Source organism: Chrysochloris asiatica, unplaced genomic scaffold (assembly GCF_000296735.1).
Source record: "Chrysochloris asiatica unplaced genomic scaffold, ChrAsi1.0 scaffold00069, whole genome shotgun sequence".
Lineage (NCBI taxonomy): Eukaryota > Metazoa > Chordata > Mammalia > Afrosoricida > Chrysochloridae > Chrysochloris > Chrysochloris asiatica.
Genome location: NW_006408587.1, coordinates 14045448 through 14067953, shown reverse-complemented (window position 1 = coordinate 14067953; position 22506 = coordinate 14045448). Strand labels below are relative to the sequence as shown.

The 22506-nt window shown below is 39.9% G+C and overlaps 1 protein-coding gene across 1 annotated transcript in view; it reads right to left on the bottom strand.

Moving 5' to 3' along the window:
* The window catches only part of GRIN3A (glutamate receptor, ionotropic, N-methyl-D-aspartate 3A), a 273430-nt gene that overhangs the window by 137701 nt on the left and 113223 nt on the right, over positions 1–22506 (bottom strand). The window contains exon 3 of the mRNA XM_006864707.1: positions 5720–6767. Coding sequence (XP_006864769.1) covers positions 5720–6767 — 1048 coding nt within the window. The remainder of the gene's footprint in view (positions 1–5719; positions 6768–22506) is intronic.

The window sequence follows — 22506 nt, the reverse complement described above, 5'->3', positions numbered from 1 at the left end:
GGCTGGAATTATAAATTATTTACCCCCGAAGCAAGGAAATGCTATTATTATCATTTAAAATACTTTATATACATCAGAAAAGTAGGTTTAAGAAAAGAATAGAGGCGTATGAGTCCCTTTTTCAGATTTGGAGTGTCTAGGTGGCCTTTAAGGACTGAAGGCTTCAATTCCTTGAAGTTCATTTCTTAAGAAAATGCTTTTAGGAAAGTCTGAGTTGCTAGTCTTAAAGTTTGGGGACATGTAGGTGTGGCGCTGTTTGAACTGCAAGGTTGGAGGTTCAAGCTCACCAGCTGCTCCTTGGAAACCCTATACAGGGTCGCTATGGGTCGGAACCGACTCGATGGCACTTCACAACAACAATTATATCACAGAAAGTTGAGGTTCTCCTGGATTACTAAAGAAGTGTCAGAGGAGAAGAGAAGGAGACAGAGCTTTCAAAAGCATTAATGCTTAGGCACAGGGAGATTTTGCCTGAGGTGAGTTAACTGAGTGAATACTGTGACTACTCAAAATGGGGGAAAATTGCAGCATGGCAGAAGAGGAAACCTTCCTGACACCTGGGAGATGAGGAGGGGGAGAGTGAAAGAATGTGACGAAAAATGAAACAGACAATGTATCCAGGACAGGCGAATATTCAAAATAAGCACAGTACTCCAGATGACATATCCACTGGCTCATTCTGACTTTTGGAACAATTATACTAAAAGTATCATATATTTATGATAGATATCTATGTAAATGACAGATTTACCTTCATTAGAACTGAAACGCTATCAAATAAGTTGGAAAAAAGGAAATAGAATTTTGAAAAATACTGGAAAAAAGCAAACTGAATAAATCTAATTTCATCAGACAATCAAACATGAACACACACACAGAGAAATTCTCAAGGTTTGGAGAGGACACTAATCAGCCCCTGTCCTCCTCTCTGCTAACTACTGGTAGCTACTGGAGCCAGCAGGTGAAGACCTATCAATCTTCATCTCTAAAAGCCAATACTCAATCTATAGAACAATGCTCAAAGGCCTGCATGATTTTGCTACAGGGGACCTTTATCGCCTTATTGTATACCTCATTTTGCCACAAGTCCTATACTTTAACTCTTTGGGACTCTTTAGGCCAGGTGTTTTCCTCTGAACAGCAACTTTTCTCTCTACCATTTTCAGCACACAGCATCACCTCTCTACCCAGGATTCCCACTAACTTCCATCTCACTCCTGAACTCTGACGTTTGTTTCCCAATGCCTGTTGCATGGCACATGCATGTCCCGAACAGAGTTTAATATGCTATAGGCGACACTGAACTGGTCACAATATTTCCTAGTTCAAAAATGGCTTTTCCTGCATCCCTAAATGGACTGTCATCTTCTCAGACACTCAGGCCTGTGACTTAAAGCCTGACTTTTTGTGCCTCCCACACTCAATGAATTGCCAAGTCCTACTGATTTGATTCCAAGGAGCTCTGGTAGCGTAGTGGTTACGAATCGGGCTGTGAACCTCAGGGTCAGCAGTTCGAAACTACCAGATGTTCCGTGGGAGAAAGATGAGGCTTTCTGCTTCCGTAAAGATTTACAGCCTCGGAAACCCTGTACAGGGTCACTATGAGTCGGAACCGACTCCATGGCACATAACAACAACAACAACTGATTTGATTCTACCATTCATCTGTCAGTTTGTCATACTATGGTGGCCTGTGAGTTGCTGTGATTCTCTGGAAACTATGCCACGGTATTTTAAATACCGGCAGGGTCACCCATGGTGGACAGGTTTCAGATGAGCTTCCAGACCAAGACATACTAGGAAGAAGGAGTGACAAACTATTTCCGAATATTTAGTCACTGAAAACCTTATGAATATCAGAGAAACACTGTCAGATACAGTGCCAGAAAATGAGCCCCTCAGGTTGGAAGGCACTCAAAATGCGACTGGGGAAGAGCTATCTCCTCAAAGACCGTGATGACACGAATGGAGTAACAGACAACATTGTGAAGTATGAGTATTCCTGAACACTTAATTGTGCTCAAGAGGAATCTGTACATGGACCAAGAGACAGAACATGGGTTTAAAATTAAGAAAGGTGTGTGACAGGGTTGTATTCGTTCACCATACTTATTCAACCTGTATGTTAAGCAAATCATCAGAGAAGCTGGGTTATATGAAGAAATATGTGGCATCAGGATTAAAGGAAGACTCATTAACAACCTGCAATATGCAGATGATACAACCTTGTTTGCTGAAAGTGAAGAGGACTTAAAACATTTATTGATGAAGATCAAAGAGCACAGCCTTCACTATGGATTGCATCTCAATGTAAAGAAAACAAAAATCCTCACCACTGGACCAACAAACAACATTCTTATCAACGGAGAAAAGATTGAGTTGTCAAGGACTTCATTCTTCTTGGATCAAGTATAAACACTCATGGAAGGAGCAGTCAAGAAATCAGACGACGTATTGCATTAGGCAAATCTGTTAAACAGGAACTTTTTTAAGTGTTGAAGAGCAAAGATGTCAGCTTGAGGACTAAGGTGCATCTGACCCAAGCCATGGTATTTTCAATAACCTCATATGCATGCAAAAACTGGACAGTGAATAAGGAAGACCATAGAAAAATTGATGTTTTTGAGTTATGGTGTTGGAGGAGAATATTCAAAGTGCCATGGGCTGCCAAAAGAACCAACAGATCTGTGTTGGAAGAAGTGCAGCCAGAGTGTTCCTTGGAGGCCAGGATGGCCAAACTTCATCTCTCATACTTGGGACATATTGTCAGGAGGGACCAGTTGCTGGAGAAAGATATCATGTTTGGTCAGAGAAAAAGAGGAAGACCGCCAGCGAGATGGATTGGCCAAGTGGCAGCATCAATGGACTCAAGCATGGCAACAATTGTGAGGACCAGGCAGTGTTTTGTTCTGTTGTACATAGGGTTGCTATGAGTAGGTCCCGATTTGATGGCACTTAACAACAACAACAACGACTGACTTGATTACTATAGTATTTCTTACAGCCTTTCTTTCTTCTATCAGTGACCACAGCTACAAGTTCAACTCTGTTCATTTTCTTTATTCTCCCATTTTGGCTTTGTATTGCTGGTACAGCAGTTATTCTAAATGGACTGTGCGTTATTGTGCTAGCCCATTTTTCAAAAGCGTCAATAGATCTCTAGTGTCAGCTGAAAGTCCGCTTTCCTAGCCCCATGTTAAAGGTCTCTCATTATCAAAACCTAACTTGCTTTTTTCAGTCTTAGATGTCATTTCATTCCCTTCATGTAATATTTGTTGTTGTCTTAAGTGCCACTGAGTCAGTTCCAACTCATAGCGACTCTGTATAGAGTTTCTAATCTTTAAGGGAGCAGAGAGCCTCGTCTTTCTCCTGTGGTGCAACTGATGGGTTTGAATTGCTGACCTTGCTAGTGAGCAGTCCAATGCATATCCTATATTGCCAAGGGCTATGGAAATTATTTTGGTCACATCTTATCTGTGGGAGGGTGAGGACATTATGGAGTCTACATATCTGGATGAAAACAGAAACATTTATTTATTAACATTATTTGGTAAGTAATGTTTATTTATTTATCAAGAAGCACAGATGGCAAATATAGTTAGCTAAATAATCTGGATATCAGTAGGAGGGGAAAAAACAACAACCCTATATATGTTGCTGCTAAGTGCCATCGAGTTGATTCCAGCCCATAGTGACCCTTTTTAGGGTTTCTGAGGAGGGACTGGTGAGCTTGAACCACCGACCTTGTAGTTCAAATGACTTTGCAGTCTAGTGCATTAACCCACAGTGCCACACTAGGACTCCAACTATATATATAAGAATCTTTAAATACAGAAGTAACACTTGTAAAGGTTATAGATTTATTTGTGACTTTTTAAATATCAAATTAAAAATGGCTTACATTTAGGTTTATCCTACTTCAATGAACAGTTTACGAGCACTAACTGGTAACGCAAAGTTGTTAATTATGTTGCAAAAAATATGAGCAAACCTCTAGAGAAACTGAACCTTAGGGTGATCTACAGGCTTCCAGGAGCAAAGAATAAACAGTGGTCACTAATAGAGGTGCAAACTCTGAATCCTGAAGAGTCACCAAATCTCTCTTCAGGGTAACATACTTGGGATCACTGAATTCCAAGTCATACATAAAGCTCTGACTGTTTATCAAGAAGCAACACAAATCCTTGCCCAGTCAGTAAGCCATTGTAAGTTGAATCCTTTCATGTGTTTAATTGCATTTACCAGGAGGTTTGTAGTATATGGGTCAGATTTCTAATGTTCTTTTTGTTGTAAAGCAGACCTTATATCCTAATCCAAACTATAAGACTTCTCTAAAGCTTCCACCAGTTCTGTGTCTCCATCACTTGCCGAAGACTGCTGTAAACATCCTATTTATTGTTGTTCTGTGGAATTAATTTTTTAATGTGCAACAAGTTTCTAACAAACGGTTCAATACTTTGAGGCCTGGCGACATGAGGGTATTTAAAAAGACATGATGGGTATTTCACAATTTGAAAATGCTCAGCTTAGTGCAAGTTGCTTTAAATATGGTGCATTGTAGGTATGTCCATTGAATTACAGCTTTCCCCGGTTTCTATTATGTTGGTCCTATGCATACACACTTCTGTTCCCCATCATGGCTGTGACGTTTCCTTGAGTCCTACGCTAATTGCCCTCTTCCCTCAGTTTCAACTGGTTTGGGCTGTGTTTTCCAGATCTTGACTACAGAAATAGACAGTGTGAATGCAGAGAGACCATAGACTTGAGTGACTTTACTTGAGTAGCACAATTTCTTGACCTGCTTACCTATATATTCACATTCCCCCTCTCTCTGCAGATGGGGATGATGTCTAAGATACCAAAGATGTCTGAGCAGATGTCTAATATATCAAAGGCAGCCTTGTTGTTGTTGCTAACTGCTGTCAAGTTGGTTCTGACTCATAATAACCTTGTGTAGGTTTTCCATGGAGTTTGAAGCACCGACCTTGTGGTTCAAGCCAACCTTTAGTTCCAGTACTTCATTCTGCAGCACTACACCAGGACTCCTACATTTTCTTGATTTTTCTTGGACATTGTAATGTGACTGCTGGCACCCTCTTCCCAACCCAAGGTGACAAGTTGCACATTTCTCCTTACTTTATAAGAACACCTCACACATATACTCCAGGTCTTTAGCTAACCAAATATGCCACCTCAGTTATTTCAGTATTTTTTGTTCTACACCCTTTGAATTCCCTAGCAGCTGGATTTAGGTACTTGCAATATAATGTTAGTCCTGCTCACTTTAGAATTTTTTGATAGTGAAAAGGGATTTGTTGCTATTTAAAATGTGTAGCATGCTATTTATTTTCATTAAATTTCAAGAGAAGTAATTAATTATTTTAGGAAGTTTGTTTTGGGTAAAAATGCTTTAGGCTAGAGAGGCTAGAAATGATTACTTCTTGACAACTGTTCTTTCAGATGTTCAAAGCAGTAGTGGTTGTTTCTACCAGAAAGACTTTCCCTTGAACAACACCTGCTACAAACCTTAGTCTTTTCATTATATTTAATAAAGTAAGCATTTGGTCCAAGTAGGGAACAGATTTTGTTGTTAGTGTCTATAGTTGGCTGAGAGAATATTCCTGTGTTGCATAGAAGAACAGAGACTTTCTATAGAATAAGACACACCTCTGGAGTTTAAATGGATAACAGATAAAGCTAGAGTAAAAAGACATATTACCTTTGGATCATGGATTCCAGAAAGTTCTTCATAAATCTTCTCACCTACCATGACAGCAGCCAAGTTTGCCGTGTATGTAGAAAGGCAAAACATACAGAAAATGGCCCAGAGGTTCATTAGAAACCTTCCAGTCCAGCATTTTGGGGGTTTGATGGCTGATGTTCTACCAAACAAGAGAGCATAACAGACATTCAAGGCTGAAGAGAAGGAGAAAACTTTACTTCTATTTCGTCCCTTAGGAGTCATACCAAAAGGGCTCTTCCATTCATATAGAGTGAGGAAGATGGCAGTGATGTGCAGAGCCACAAAAATCCCCAGCCACATTGTCCAGTGCAGTGGCCACATGAAGGCTCCAATAGGAGCTGCTGTGTCTCGTGTCCTCACCAAGATGCCCAAGCTGGTGGAGAAGAAAGGGCTAGTGAAATCTATCACCTGGCTTCGTGCAGTGTTGATGCTGAAGGATGTGACTGCCATATGGGCCGTCCCACTAAGAAGGTCTCCCACCAGCCCAGTCCAGTGCCCATTTTTCCAGGCTCCATACTTTCCATCCCCCACTATATAGAGGTCAAAGTCAAAGTTCATATCTTCTGCTAGCCTTTCCAGCAGATCAATGCAATATCCATAGCAGCATTTCTTGAATTTGATGGGCACTGTATCATTACTGCTATGGAGGCTGCTGAAAAGACTGTCCAATATGGAAGAGTCGTTAGTCATGGGGTCTAGACAGAGTTGGCCAGCAGGGCACAAGCCGTCATCATCTACCTCCCGAGTGAAGACAAATGGGTGCTCAATCAGTGTAACCACTCTCAAGTGTAGCTTACTTGGGTGTTGTAAGTGAGTTTTGTGCCTCTGGGCCTGCTCAGGCCATATCCCGTAGTCCATGACAATCTTTCCCCCCTGCCAGCTGCCCAAGCGAGTCCACATTGGCTTTCCCATGGGGTCATGTTGAAGGTTCCAGATGAAAAAGTTGTTTTCTGAGCTGACGATGGTGGACCCTTTCACTTGGATGGAACCACTGAGACCTCTGAAAGTGGTGTTGGCTAGGAACCTGGCAAAGAGCAAAGACAGAAAATCAGGAAAAGAAGTGAGGCAAGAGACAAAACATAATGCTACTCTTTGTTTCTTTGTATTGATAAAAAGAAACACTTAGCATTGCCTATAATTTCTTTACGAATTAATAAACTGGACTCTTCAGGACAGGAGTTCTATTCCACTGAGTGATTGAGAGATGTTCTAATGCCCAAGCAATACACTTGGTCTGACTCCAAAACGCTTCACTTCTAGTTAAGAGATGTGCTAACTGTTTTCTGTTGTACACTGTCAATTACATATTCTCATAATTTCCCAAGTTTGTGGAGATTCTTAACATCTTTAGCATGTTTATTTTTATTCCTCATTACATTTGATTGCAACTAGATCCACTCAATAAATATTCTTGTTGCAGGGAATGAGTTTTAAAAAATATGTGTAAACTTTTATAATTGCTTAAAAGTTGCATTCATAGCAGCAGAAAATAGCCAAAATCTTGTTACAAACGTTGATCCTTTGGAGTGGAAACAATTACCATATCTACCCCTGGAGGCCAGTCAAACCTGCATGTCAAACCTTCCATGGAGCAAAGACAAAGATGATAAATAGACTTGCAGTTCTCAGGATAACCTCAGGCTACTCTCCTTCTAAATCAGTGGAGAAAAACAATTGGCTCAGGCTTTAGAGAGACGTCTATCAGAAGTTAAAGAAAGGCAAATTACCAACTGAATGACATAGTCATCCCTAACCATGTGTGGCACTGTGGGATAAAGCACTGGGCAAGGACGGTTTGAACTACAAGGTTGGTGGTTCAAACTCACCAGCTGCTCCTTGGAAACCCTATACGGGGTCACTATGAGTTGCAACGGACTCGACAGCACTTAACAACAACAACTCGATGGAAAAGGAGCCCTGATGGCACTGTAGGATAAGCATTGAACTGCCAATCATAGTTGGAAGTTCAAATGCACCAGTTGCTCCAAGGGAGAAAGATGAGGCTTTCTGCTCCTGTATAGATTTATAGCCTTGGAAACCCTATACCGGGTCTCTATGAGTCGGAATCAACTTGAAGGCAGTGGGTTTGGGTTTAGCTTGGGGAACCCTGTGAAAAAGAGCCCAGGGGGCACTGTGGATTAGACATTGGGCTAACCTCAAACTCAGTGGTTCCAATGGCTCCAAGAGAGAAAGATGAGGCTGTCTGTTCCCATAAAGATTTACAGTCTCAGAAACTTTATATAGGGTTGCTCTGAGTCAAAATTGCCTCGATGCCAGTGAGATTAACCCTTTAAAGGAGCCCTGATTATTTAATGATTTAAACGTTCAACTGTTAAGCACATGGTAAGCAGTTTGAACCCACCAGCCGCTCCAAAGGATAAAGATGTGGTAGTTTCCATCTTTGAAGATGACAGGCTTGGAAGCCCTATGGGGCAGTTCGATCCTAGTTTGTAGGGCGGCTCTAAGCCAGACGGCCATCTAATATAATAATGGAAGATATGCCCCTCAGGTTGGAGTCAAAATACAACTGAGAAAGAACTGCCTCCTCAAAGCGGAGCTGACCATAATGACATGAATACAGCAAAGCTTTCAGGACCTGTATTTGATGATGGGGTGCAACTCCAAATGAGAAGAAATAGCTACAAATATCCATTCCTAATTGGAACATGGAATGTACAAAATATGAATCTAAGAAAATGAGAAATCATCAAAAACGAAATGAAAGGCAGAAAGATTGTTACAGTAGCCATCAGTGACCTGAAATGGACTGGTATTGTCATTTTGAATCCAACAAACATACAGGTGACTATGTTTGGAATCAGAAACTTAAGAGGAATGTGTCACGTTCATCCTCATAAAGAGCTTTTCAAGGTCTATCAGTGCTGTCTGTGACAGGATATGCACTGTGGGATAATACACTAGACTGCAAGGTCAGTTGGGCTGCAAGGTTGGCTATTCAAACCCACCGGTCCCTCTTTGTAAAGCCTATATAGGGTCGTTATGAGTTGGAACCAACTCAACGACACTTAACAACAACAACAACACGAAGACCAGTTAATACCACCATTATTTAAATTCACTCGCAAACCACTAAAGCCAGTGATGATGAAATTGAAGATTTCTACCAATTTCTTCTGTCTAAAATTGATCAAACATGCAATCAATATGCATTGGTAATTGCTGACGATTGGAATGTGAAGTTGGAAACAAAGAGAAAGGATCAGTAGTTGGAAAATATGGCCTTGGTGATAGAAATGATGCCAGAGATCACGTGATTGAATTTTGTAAGACCAATGACTTATTCTTTGCAAATACCCTTTTTAAAACAATATAAAAGGTGGATTATATACATGGGCCTCAACACTTGAAATACACAAGATTCAAATTGACTACATCTGTGGGAAAAGACTATGGAAATGATCAATATCATCAGCTGAAACAAGTCAAAATGCATTAACTGTAGAACACACCATCAATTGTTCACATACACGCTCAGGATGAAGCTGAAAGAAAATGAAAATAAGTCCATGAGAGTTAAAATATGAAGTTGAATATATTCCACCTGAATTTAGAGACTATCTCAAGAACAGATTTGATGTATTAGACACTAATGACTGAAGACCAGAAGAGTTGTGGAATGATATCAAGAACATCATACACAAGGATAGAAAAAGGTCATGAAAAGACAGGAAAGGTCAAAATGGACGTCAGCAGAGACTCTGAAACTTGCTCTTGAATGTAGAGAAGCCAAAGTGACTGCAAGATATGATGAAGTAAAAGAGTTGAACAGATCATTTCAAAGAGCAGCTCAAGAAGACAAAGTCAACTATTATAATGAAATGTGCAAAGACCTGAGCTAGAAAACCAAAAAGGAAGAACACCCTCTGCATTTCTCAAGCTGAAAGAATTCAAGAAAACATTCAAGTCTGTTATTTCAATATTGAAGGATTCTATGGGCAAAACAGCATCAAAAGAAGATGGAAGAAATACACTTTCACTGTATGAAAAAGAATTGGTTGCTATTCAGCCATTTTAAGAGGTAGCACATGATTAAGAACCAATGGTATTGAAGAAAGAAGTCTAAGCTACACTAATGGCGCTGACCAAAAACAAGGCTCCAGGAATTGCTGGACTCTAAATTGATATGTTTCAGCAAAGTGATGCAGCACTGGAGGCACTCATTCATCTATGACAAGAAATTTGGAAGACGGCTACCTAACCAGCCAACTGGAAGAGATGCATATTTGTGGACATTGAGAATAGAGGTAGACCAATGAACTGTGGAAATAATATCTCATGCAAATAAAATTTTGCTGAAGATAATTTAAAAATGGTTACAGCACTATATTGACAGGTAGCCTCCAGAAACTCAATCTAGATTCAGAAGAGGATGTGGAACGAGGGATACCCTTGCTGACATTTGCTGGATCTTTGCTGAAAGCAGAGAATACCAGAAAGATGTTTACTTGTGCTTTATAGACTGTATAAGGGCATTCAGTTGTATGGATCATAACACACTATAGATAATATTGTAAAGAATGGGTATTCCAGAACCCTTCATAAGGAGTCTGTCCATTAACCAAGAGGCAGTCATTAGAACAGAACAAGGGGATACTGAGTGGTTTAAAACTCAGGAAAGACATACAACAGGGTTGTATCTTTTCACCTCACTTATTAAATCTGTATACTTAGCAAATATTCTGAAGCTGGATTATCTGAAGAAGAACGTGGCATCAACATTGGAGGAAGAGGTATTGACAATCTGTGGTATGCAGATGATACAACTTTGTTTGCTGGAAGTGAAGAGGACTTACAATATCTACTGGTGAAGATCAAAGATTACAGCTTTCAGTATAGATTGCACCTCAAAGAAAGAAAACTAACATCCTTACAATTGAATTAATACATAGCATTGTGATAAACGGAGAAAGGTTTAAAGTTGTCAAAGACTTCAATTTGCTTGGATCCATAATCATTGCTCTTGGAAGCACCAGTCAAGAAATGAAAGGACTATTACATTAGGCAAATCTGCCGCAATAGACCTCTTGTAAGTATTCAAGAGGAAAGGTGTCAGTTTGAGTACTAAAATGAGCTTGGCTCAAGCTATGGTATTTTCAATTGCTCCATATGCATATGAAAGTTGGGCAATGAAAAAGGAAGACAGTACAGTACTCTATGCATTTGATTTATGATGTTGGAGAAAAATATTGGAAGTCACATGGACTGCTGGAAGACAAACAAATCTCTTTTGGAAGAAATCCAGCCCAAATGCTGTATGGATGATGAGACTTTGTCTCTCATACTTCTGACATGGGACCAGCCCCTGATGAAGGACATCAGGCTTGGTAAAGTGGAAGATCAGTGAAAAAGAGGAAGACCCCCAACAAGATGGACTGACACATTGGCAGCAGCAAAGGACTCAAATGTAACAAAGATTGTGAGGATGGCACAGGGTTGCTGTGAGTCAGAACACACTCGACAGCACTTAACAACAATCAACAAAAAACCTTCAGTTTCTTCATCAGTAAGATACTTCCTCCATTGCAAGGGTTGTAAATAATGCGTGTAGAAGGTTGAATACTCTTGGACATGAAACCAGTGTGGCTGTGCTGCTGCTGCTGCTGGTGGGCCTTTCGCTCAGCTCTGACTCATAGAGACCTTGCATAGCGTTTTCGAAGCTGTAACTCTTTAAGGGAGCTGAAAGCCTCATCTTTCTTCCGTGGAGTGTCTGGTGGATTTGAACCGCTGGCCTTGCAGTTGGCAGCCCAACACAGAACCCACTATACCACCAGGGTTTCTCTCTGGCTATGGTAGCTATTATGGTAGCCATTCAAGTGTTCCTAGCTCACACTGACAATTATTTTTAGAAAACTTTTCTAGTTGGAGACATGAAGTTACAGCATTACAATAAATCCATGAAAGGAACTCAAGGTCCGTTTCAAATGAAAAGGAATGAAATTGAAATGCAGAAAGCAACATAGACTTTCTTGAGGAATCAGAGGCAAGTCTAAGGTCTCAGCAAAACATCCATCCATTGCCTGCTGCAAATGGTACTCTGTAATATACAAGTACAAATAAAAATAGTAAGAAATTGCTCTACCAAAGAAGGGACACCAAAAAATAAAAAAGTGTAAAGAATGCACTGATTTTCATTAGAGATATAAACGTAAATCACATTTAAATATGCTACTATGACTAAATGGAGTGAAACTGTTCATTTTGGTAGATTGCATGTAATGATAATTATTCATGTTAGCACTCCCTAGTGGGACTATATCCGTTAAAATGAATTCTGTTTTGCGACAAGTAATGAAGTCTAAGTTATCTCAGATTTAACAAAAAAACTTTCTGCTTCTTTAAAAAAGTAGGGAGCCGAATCATGAAAATATACAGATGAAGCAATTGATAATTACCTAGGTAATAATGCAAGGGAAGGATGACTGCAATTGTGTTTCTGATGAGCAACCTACTTTTCCATCGGTTAAAATACAAAAGCACCACATTTGCTGTCATAGCCTAGGGAATGAAATGGTTAGCTGTAAATAGCTTAATTCCATTTGGTCATTTTAGTGATCAGGAAAGTAAAATGAAAGTTGTAGATTATTCATTATTTTATGAATCTTTGGGGCTTCATGCTCATAGATTCTTTAACTGATAGATTCTTGAAAGAATATTTCTGAGTAAATACACACTTAAACCATCTTCAGAAAGAAGGCATTAGAAGTCTTCAGAAATCTTTGAGACATTATACTACTTCCTCATTCCAGTAGAGCTTATTCCTCATTATGTTGTTGCTGTTATTTGCTGGTGAGCTAATTCTGGCGACTACATGTATACAGAGTAGAAGTTTGCATGTTAGCGCTACCCGACCACCTCATTCTTATTGTTGTTGTTAAGTGCCGTTGAGTTGAGTTGGTCCTGACCCATAGTGACCCTGTATTGGGCTTCTGAGGAGCAGACTGGTAAGCTTGAACCCCCAACATTGAGGTTCAAAGTGACTTTGCAGTCCAGTGCATTAACCCACAGCACTACACCAGGACTCCTCATTCTTATTATAGGTGGTAAATGCCATTTAAGGTGGCCCGGACTGAAGGACAATGCTCAGCAGTCTTTAAGGCAGTCATTTGTCAATGAAAGGCAAATCAATTACAGTTTTAATGTCTTCAATTTTCTCAGCCTGAAAACCAAATACTGTTTCACTATGCAAAGGAGCTCTGGTAGCGTAGTGGTTACGAATTGGGCTGCGAACCTTAAGGTCAGCGGTTCGAAACTACCAGCCGCTCCGCGGGAGAAAGATGAGGCTTTCTACTCCCGTAAAGATTTACACCCTCGGAAACCCTGTACAGGGTCGCTATGGGTCGGAACCGACTTGATGGCACTTAACAACAACAACATGCAAATGATACACACACAGTGGATTCCTTACTTATGATGGATTATTTATACCAATTTTATTTTTAGTCTGACCGTGTGGGCCAATTAAAATAATCTCATTGTAGCTTTTACTCATGGCCTCCTTCAGTATTTATTCTTTGAATGACAAAGGTTAAATTCTCACTATATTAGATAAAAGAACAAATGATTGACAGCTTTTGCTTAAATGGAATTCTACCATGCCCTTCTTCTTTTTCCTCTTTTACTTTGGACTCTTCTTGGATGAACAAGATAAAGAAAATTTTGAAATAATTTTACTGGTAAGATAAACTGATGCAAATACTTAACACTGCTCTTAGCATTAAGATTAAAGAGACGAAAGACATACTCATGATTCTCAAAGAGCTCAAAATTCAATTAGAGGGAGAAAGAAAAGTGAACAGACAGTTCTAAACCAGTGCACAGTCATGATAAAGGTCAGCCCAGGTACTCTGGGAAGGAGAGTAAGGCAGCATGCAGTACAGGGGCCACGGAAGGCTTCTTAGAGGAGGAGGTGTAAGGGCTGAATCTTGAGAGGAGAGCTACAGTTAGCTGGGAACAAAAGCTGGGAAATGATGCTATAAACTAGGGAGATACATGTGCAAAGGCCAGAGGTGAGTGAGTAGAACTATCTGAAGGCTAAGAAAGAAGAAGAGAGGAAGAAGGTTGGTCATAAGGTGGGAAATGGATTACAAAAGCTCTGAGGCCACTATATAAGCAATGCAGAGCCATTGAGGAGATTTTACCTTAGGAGGGACAATTTCATTGGATCTGGTTTTAGAATTATAATTTTTTCCCAGACAGCCATAAAGGATATAGTTTGGAATAAGGAGGGAGGCTAAACCTAGTTCCACAGGTAAGAATAAACCTTCTTCCCTCCACCTCTCTCCTGCTTTCTTTCTTCCCCTCTCTCTGCTTTGGTTCATAAGGTATTTAAGGTAGCAAGGTCTAAGGTAATAGCAATAGAAAGGGAAAGGAGGTAGTAAAATCAGGAGATATTTACTCTTTAACGAGGAAAGCAGTGATCTTAAAGGGCCAAGTGCACATGGATGCATACAAGTACTAAGAATGCTAAGAATGAGTGAAACCTGGCTTGTTGGAAGGTCATATAACTAAGACCTGGGGCTATTATTATTTGAATATAGTAAGTTCAGTATAAACCCATAAGCAATGTGGCTATAAAAAAGAAGCAAGAAAATTCTCTCTAGTAGAAATTTAGAGCCTGAATCACAGAGGACAATAAATCCCAATAACCCAGTGACCATTGAATTGATTCCAACTTATAGTAATCCAGCTGTTGCAGAGTAGAACCATGCTCCATAGGTTTTCATGGCTGTGATTTTCTGAAATCAGTTCACCAGGTCTTTCTTCAGAGTGCCTCTGGGTGGATTTGAACCTCTAAACTTTTTTAATGGTTGTTGGTGGTGGTTATGTGTGTGGAGTCAGTTCCAACTCATGGTGATCCTGCATAGGGTTTCCGAGCCTAAAATCTTTACAGGAACAGAAAGCCTCATTTGTCTCCTACAAAATGGCTGGTAGTTTCAAACTGCTGACCTTGAGGTTAGCAGCCCAACTCGTAACCACTAGTTACCAGAAATCCTTTCTCCATTAATAGTCAAATGCTGAACAGTTTGCCCCACGCAATTGTCTCTACTCCAATAATGTGCTCCAATTTAGATCTGAACTCTAAGTGGATTTTCCAAATTCAGGAATTTTATGAGGAAAGACAGTGGAAACTTTATCAGGAGAGAGCAAGCACAACAATCTGACTAGACACTAAGATTTGAAAAAAAAAAAGTTAAAGCAATATAGGAAATGCAGGTTGGAGCCGGACTATAGAGGTCTCACATGCTTGTTTTATGAGATTGAATTTTATTTAATTGGAAAAAAGGATCCAAGAAAAATTATGAGCAGAGTAATGATGTAACCAGAGGTTTTCACTACTGACACTGATGTGGAAACAAGTGAGATGGTGGATACAGGAAGGAGGGGATGGTGGCTAGGGAGCCACATAAAAGAATAGTGCCGTCACTGTGTCCCAGTATGTCAGGAGACTAGACTTCACTCTATGAGGGAGAACCTACTTTAGCACTGGAATCTGCAGAGCGAGTGTTTAACAAAACAGTTCAGGTATTCTTTTTTTTTGCTAATTAGCAAATCTCCCAAGTTACCACTCTGCTCAAAAGGATGAAACTCATTAGTTGATTTGCATTGAAGTAACTTATTACTTCAGTAAAAGCTCTCAATTATGCCACTAATTAAGAATATGTGCTGATTTGAATAGGAGCTGAGATAACATTTGTACTTTATAAATTATGTTAAAAAATGCTTTTGAGACAGTTGACAGTATAAACAAGATCAATGTTTACTAGATCTAAGATAGGTTTAAGAATCTATATTTGCACACAAATTATTGACACACTAATTTTCTTATTCATTAAAACAAAGATGTTGACAAAACAATACATGACCCATACAATCATTTATTTATCTAACACCACTGTGCATTAAGCATGCTCTGGGTGCTGATGGTGTAGCAGTGAACAATATTTGACCATCTTTGCAGCTTATATACAGCTTAAATTCTATTGAAAGAGACAGAATAAATGTCATAAATATGTAATACATATGGGATGTTTGATAATGCTAAGTGCAAAGGAAGAAAGATAAAGTCAAGTACAGTAAGGGCTAAGAAATGTCAGGTTGGTGGTTGTTGCTGTTAAGTGCCATCGAGTCAGTTCCGATTCATTCTGACTCTGTATAGGGCTTCCAAGAAGCAGCTGGTGAGCTTGAATCACCGACCTTGCAGTTCAAACCGACTTCTCAGTCCAGCAAATTAATCCACAGCACCACATCAGGACTTGGTGGTAGTGGGGTGAATTTTTTTTGTTAGAAAAGTTAAGAAACGCCTCTCTGAAGAGTGATACTTGAGCACAAAGTTGGAGAAAGGAAAGGAACTGGCCATGAGAATATCTGGGGAAAGAGAATTACATGTAGAGGAAACAGCTAGATCAGCATCCTTGAATGGGAATTGTGTCTGGGTAGTTTGAAGCATACTCAGGGGAGTGAGAGGCAGATGATTTGAAGATGAGATCAGAGGAAACTTAAGGGGAAATGGGGGTTGAGTAAAATAGGATTTTGTGGGTCATTATAAGGACTTTGTTTTCTCTCTGAGATGGAATACCATGGGGGGTTTTGGACAGAGAAGTGATATAATATGCTTATGTATTTTATTAACCCACCACCATCTGCCAGTTTGTCAGTCTATGCTCTAATGCTGGAACCTATGCCACTGATATTTTAAATGCCACCAGAGTGACCCATGGTGGATAATTTTCAGCAGGGCTTCAGACTAAGACAGACTAGAAGAAAGGATCAGTAATCTACATCCTAAAATTGTTGTTGTTGCTGTTAAGTGCCATTGAGTTGGTTCCAACTCACATCAACCCTGTATAGGATTTCCAAGGAGCAGCTGGTGGGCTTGAATTGCCGACCTTGTGGTTAGCAGTCAAAATGATTATCCTACAGTGCCACACCAGGACTCTACTTCCTAAAATTAGCCAATGAAAATCCTGTGGTTCACAATAGAATGTTGTCTGGTATAGTACTGGGAGGTGAGTCCCCTGGGATAGAAGACACTTATGAAGGTGGCACATGACTGGAGAGTATTTTATTCAGTTATGGATGAGGTCTCCAGGAGGTAGAGCAAACAGGACGGGAACCAACAACAACATTTTAACAGGATCATCACAGTATTGTGTTGAGAACGGAGAAAAGTGAGACAAGGACAGAAGAAGGAAAATCAGTTAGAAGGAGATTTCAAACACCTAGGTGAGAGGTGATAGTGGCTTGAACAAAGTGGTAGCAGCAGAGGTAGCAAGAAGTAGCTGGTTTCTAAAAACATGTTGAATCTAGAAAAGGAGAGTCAAGGATATTGTCAATGTATTTGTCTGAACAAAAGGACAGAGTTGCCATTGATTAAGAAAACTCTAGAATTAGTTTAGGGGCTGAGGAGAAATACCAAGAGTTGTTTTGCTAATGTTGTTGCTGTTAAGTGCTGTTGAGTCTGTTCCAATTCATAGTGTTCCTGTATAGGGTTTCCATGGAGCAGATGGTGGGTTTGAACTGCTGATCTTGAGGTTAGCAGTGCCATACCAGGACCCTGTCATAAGGAGACTTAATGAGATTACAATGTAGTCATTGTAGATAAGAAGCAGAAAAAGGTGCCAAGAATAAATTAGGGAGCCCTTCAACCATTAGAAGTGGCATAGGTTAGGAAGAACTATCAAAGGAAACTGAGAAAAAGTAACAAGATAAAGGGGGAAAAGCAGACTGTGTTGTGTTCCAGAAGTCAAGTTTAAAAGATGCTTCAAGGAGGGACAGTGATCAACTTTGCCAAGCTCTTCTGATAGGTCAAACATGACAACAGAGAACTGATCATTGGTCTTAGAAATATGTAGGTCGCTAGGACCTCTGGTAGAGTAGTGGGTACGAATTGGGCTGCGAACCACAAGATCAGTAGTTTGAAACTACCAGCTGCTCCATGGGAGAAAGATGAGGCTTTCTGCTCCGTAAAATGATTTACAACCTCCGAAACTCTGTTCAGGGTTGTTATGGGTCGGAACTGACATGACGGCACTTAACAACAACAACAACAAGTGACTTCAGATGAGTAATTTGTGTGAAGTGTTTGGAGCCTAGTGGCTGACTGGAGAAGCAATTTAAGGGAGAATGAAAAGAGAGAATTTAAAGTGAACTCTTGAGAGGGTTAGTCTATAAAGATGAGAAAATTAGAAAAACAAAAAATTAGTGGAAAAATGAATGCAAAACTAACTACCTGCTCTGTAAACCTTCACTCAGTTAACAATAATTTTTTTTTTTTAATTAGTGAAAAAATGGAATTAAGATCATGGAATTTTGCCACAAATGTTTTCAAGCCCCTTGAATATACATCCTTATTACTGATTGAATTGTGTCGTCCAAACTGTGTTGTAAATCCTTATTTCTATGCCTATATTTATAATCCCATTTGGGAATAACTTGTCTTTGTTATGTTAATAAGACAAGATTTCTGTAGAGTGTATCTTGATTCAATCTCTTTTGATATATAAACGAGATTAAACACAAACAAGCAAGCATAGATGGGGGAAGACAGATGTCAAACCACAAGACACTTACCCAGAAGCAGAAGCTCTGACGGGACAAGGACATTTCCCCAGAACCAACAGAAACATAAAGCCTTCCTCTGGACCCTGAATTCAGACTTTTAATCTCCTTAACTATGAAAAAATAAACTTCTGTTTGTTGAAATGGTATTTCTGTGTTAAAGCCACTCACTTGCGGTATCACAGGATTAGGTAATTCAGACAAAATTTGTTAAGAATTGCTGCTCTAACAGATAGCTAAAATATGCAGTGGATTTGGAATTAATTAATGGGTAGAGAATGAAAGAGTTTTAAGGTACCTAATAGTAAAAACCTAGATTGCCTTTAAGAGATGAGTTATAAACGTCAAAGGCAATTCTGGTGAGGATTCATAAGGTAGTGAAGAGAGTTATAGAGAAAATCACTATGGTCTGAGAGAATACATATAGCACCAGCAACAGAATGTTGCTCGAAGTAAGGACATTAAATGTGTTTTTGGTGAGATTTTAAAAGAAAATTATGAATATGTGATTGGATAATGGAGGAAGAGTGATGCTTTTTATTCATTAGCAAAGGATAAATTTGAATTATGTGGTGGAAGGTAAAATGGGTAAGTGATGAACTTGTGGAAATTTCTAAGTGTGATTTTTAAAGGGTTGTATGTTTATTTTCTGTTTACAGTAAAATACAAGAGGAAAGAGATGGGCTTAAAAATGAACTGTGCAAACTGGAAACAAGACTTAAAATTTTGGAACATTCTGTTGTAAAAAATAAGGATACATGCCCTAGAATTTTCACCAAGGACATGACTACACAATCTTTTGTTAAAGAGATTAAGCCTGTAACTAATGGAGCTAATGGACTACCATAGCAGAAAACCCATCAGCTTAAGGTGAAGAGGATAGAGAAAGAAAGAAAGGAAGGAACACTGTCTTCCTCTTGGAATTTTACAGGCCATAAACAGGCCACCTGGAGTCCTGGTGTGGTGCTATGGGAGAAAGCACTGAACCAGAAGGACCTCTGAACCATGAGGTCAATGGTTCAAATTCACCAGCTGCTCCTTAGAAACCCTATACAGGGGCACTGTGAGTCAGAACCAACTTGACAGCACTTAACAACAAAAACAGCACACAGGTCATCTGTTGTCCTCTGAGAAAAGGAAAGGAACATCCTTAGAACAGCTCAGAAATCAGGAGAACTGTTAGAAGGAACATGGGAAGCAGAGCCTTCTTAGTTTCAAAAGGTGGGACCACAATCTCCTGGATCTCAACCAGTAGGGTCATAGCCTCCTAGGTTTCAGAGTGTAGGGCTGATGTTAAGGTGTTCCAGAGGGATAGGACCACAACCTGAAGCTGATGGGCGAAGAGCAGAAGACCAGGGCCTGCTGTGGCCTTGGGATTGGGGTTGTAACCCTGATGGACTAGGACAATGGAATCACCCAAAGACAAAGGAGTAGAGTTACATTCTAAGTAGGCCTGGAAGGTGTAACTAAAGTCCAGGTCTGAGAGGCCACCATACAGTGTCCAGAGGGTGTGGCCAACACCCAGAGTCTGGAGGGTGAGACCATTGTCTAGATGATCTGAGAGTTCAGAGGGTTATTTTCAAGCCTAAAAGCTAATGTAAATTGTTCTGCTGGGTTTTAGACTTGCCTGATATCCCTTCTTTCCTTTGACTTTTTCCCATTTGTCATGAAAATATGTAACCTGAGCCTGTTTGAAAACAGGTAACTTACTTGTCTTCTAGATTTCACTGTTCAAAGTTGAAGATGAATATGCCTAAAGTCCCACCCATATTTGATTTTTTGTTGTCAAGTACAGTTGAGTCAGTTCAAACTCATAGCAACCCTGTGTATTGTTTCCAAGGAGCATCTGCTGGGTTTGAACTGCCACCCTATGGTTAGCAGTCCAGTGATTATCCTATAGTGCCACACCATATTGTATTTGATTTAGGTGCTTCAGAAGATGATATTTTAGACTTGGAGTTGATTTAAGACTCTTGGTATGATGTGATAGAGTGAATGTGTTTTGCATGTGGAAAAAATATGAACTTTTGAGGGCCAAAGGGTGAAATATTATGGATTAAATTATGTCTCCACTAAATGTGTGTTGTAAACCCTAACTTCTATGCTTATGGTTGAGCACAGGTGTGGCACTGTAGGATAAGCACTGGACTGGTAACCAAAAGGTAAGCAGTTGAAAACCCACCAGCCTCTCTTGGGAACTCTATAGAGGGGCACTATGAGTTGTACTCCACTCAATGTCACACAACAACAAAACAACATGCCTGTGTTTATAATCCCATTTGGAAATTTGTTGGTCATAGAGAGAAAGCTTTGCCTTGAGCTGGTACCCTAAATTGGAATTTCCAGCCTGTGATGCTAATGGAACTGAAGAACCAATTCAAGCCTCGACTTGAAATACTAAAGGATTCGATGGGCATATCACTGAATGATGCAGAAATCATCAAAACAAGTTGGAAGGAATACACAGTCACTGTACAAAAAAAAAAAAAGTCGAAGTTCAACCATTTCAAGAGGTAGCATATGATCAAGAACCAATGATACCGAAGAAAGACATCCAAGGGGAATTAAAGGCATTGGCAATGAACAAGGCTCTGGGAATTGATGAAATACAAAGCAAAATATTTCAACAAACTGATGCAACACTGGAGGCACTCACTCATTTATGCCAGGAAATTTGGAAGACAGCTACCCGGTCAACTGATTAGAAAAGATCAATATTTGTGCCCATTCCAAAGAGAGGTGACCCAACGGAATGCAGAAATCATTAATATTGCAGGAAAGTAACATTTTGTTAAAGATAATTTTAAAATGACTGCAATAGTACATTGACAGGGAACTACCAGATGTTCAAAAGCCAGATTCAGACGAGGCCGTGGAACGAGTGATATCATTGATGATGTCAGACAGATCTTGACTGAAGCAGGGAATACCTGAGAGATAGCTACCTGTGCTTTATTGATTATGCAAGGCTTTCGATTGTGTGGACCAGGACAAGTTACAGATAACATTGTGAAGAATGGGTATTCCAGAACACTTAATTGTGCTCATGAGAAACCTGTACATAGATCGAGACAGTTGTTTATTGGCAGGGAGCTATCAAGGTAAGCAATCAAGTCCCTTCAGGACAAACCTCCCTACAAGACTGAAACTCAAAGGGAACACATGAGCAGGCATGTAACCTTCTGGCAACCATGTTGGTCTACTGGTGAGTGGAAATGGGGGAAAGGTAGCAATGAAGATATGGGCTGAGTTTTACCATGTTCCATAGATTCCTGTTGACCTGGAGATGAGAGAGAGAAGAGGAAGGGCTGGTTGGTTTGAAGTATGGTGAGACCTGGGGTTCCCTTGTCCCATGGACAAGGACATAGCCATGGAGGGTTAGAACTGAGAGTGTAGTGTCCAGCTGATATGAAGGGAGATGCACAGGAACATTCCAATTTGTAGAGAGTACTCATTTGATCTAGCTTAGATGGCTTGATGATCAGAACTCGACTAGAGGAACATAAAAATATTTTGATAAAGGAAACAAGTGTAAATTGCTACAATTTGAGGAACTTGACCTATACTTATGGATGTAGTAGCTCAAAACGCCAACTGAGAGGGAAGGCATCTTCACATCAAGGATCTATCTTATCCCCTCTATACACAAGATTGATAGAGATGGGCAATTTAGACATTGGCTACCTAAAATGGGGATTATAAAGTCATGAAGTGGTTTTACAAGTTTTCAAAAGGGGAATTAGTTTCAGAGTGTGCGGGGTAAGGTAGACCCCACTGAATAGTTTTCATCTTGTGTAAATTGGTCTGGTGAAAGGTGATGGGGATAAGATTCTTATGATTCAATAGTGAGTAATTGTTATCATGATTAATTGCGATTTTTACAACTGTAAAGGTATAAGTTTTGTAACAAAAAGCGGGGAGTAGTTAATCTTACATTCCAGGAACAGAAGACCCTAGAACCATCAAAGGAAAAGAGCACAAGTAGAATGTGGGACCCTATCCAGAGAAACAGCAACACCAGAAATGGAGGCAGAGATGATGACATGGAAAGATGAGGACTCCAGACTCATTTGGAAAGAGATAGGCTGTGTGCTGGTGGCCAGGAGTCAGGCTTGCATAATGTGCCCTTTGGTTGTTTAAATGATTATATATTCCTGAATGTTTTTGTGTTCATCAAAAAAAAA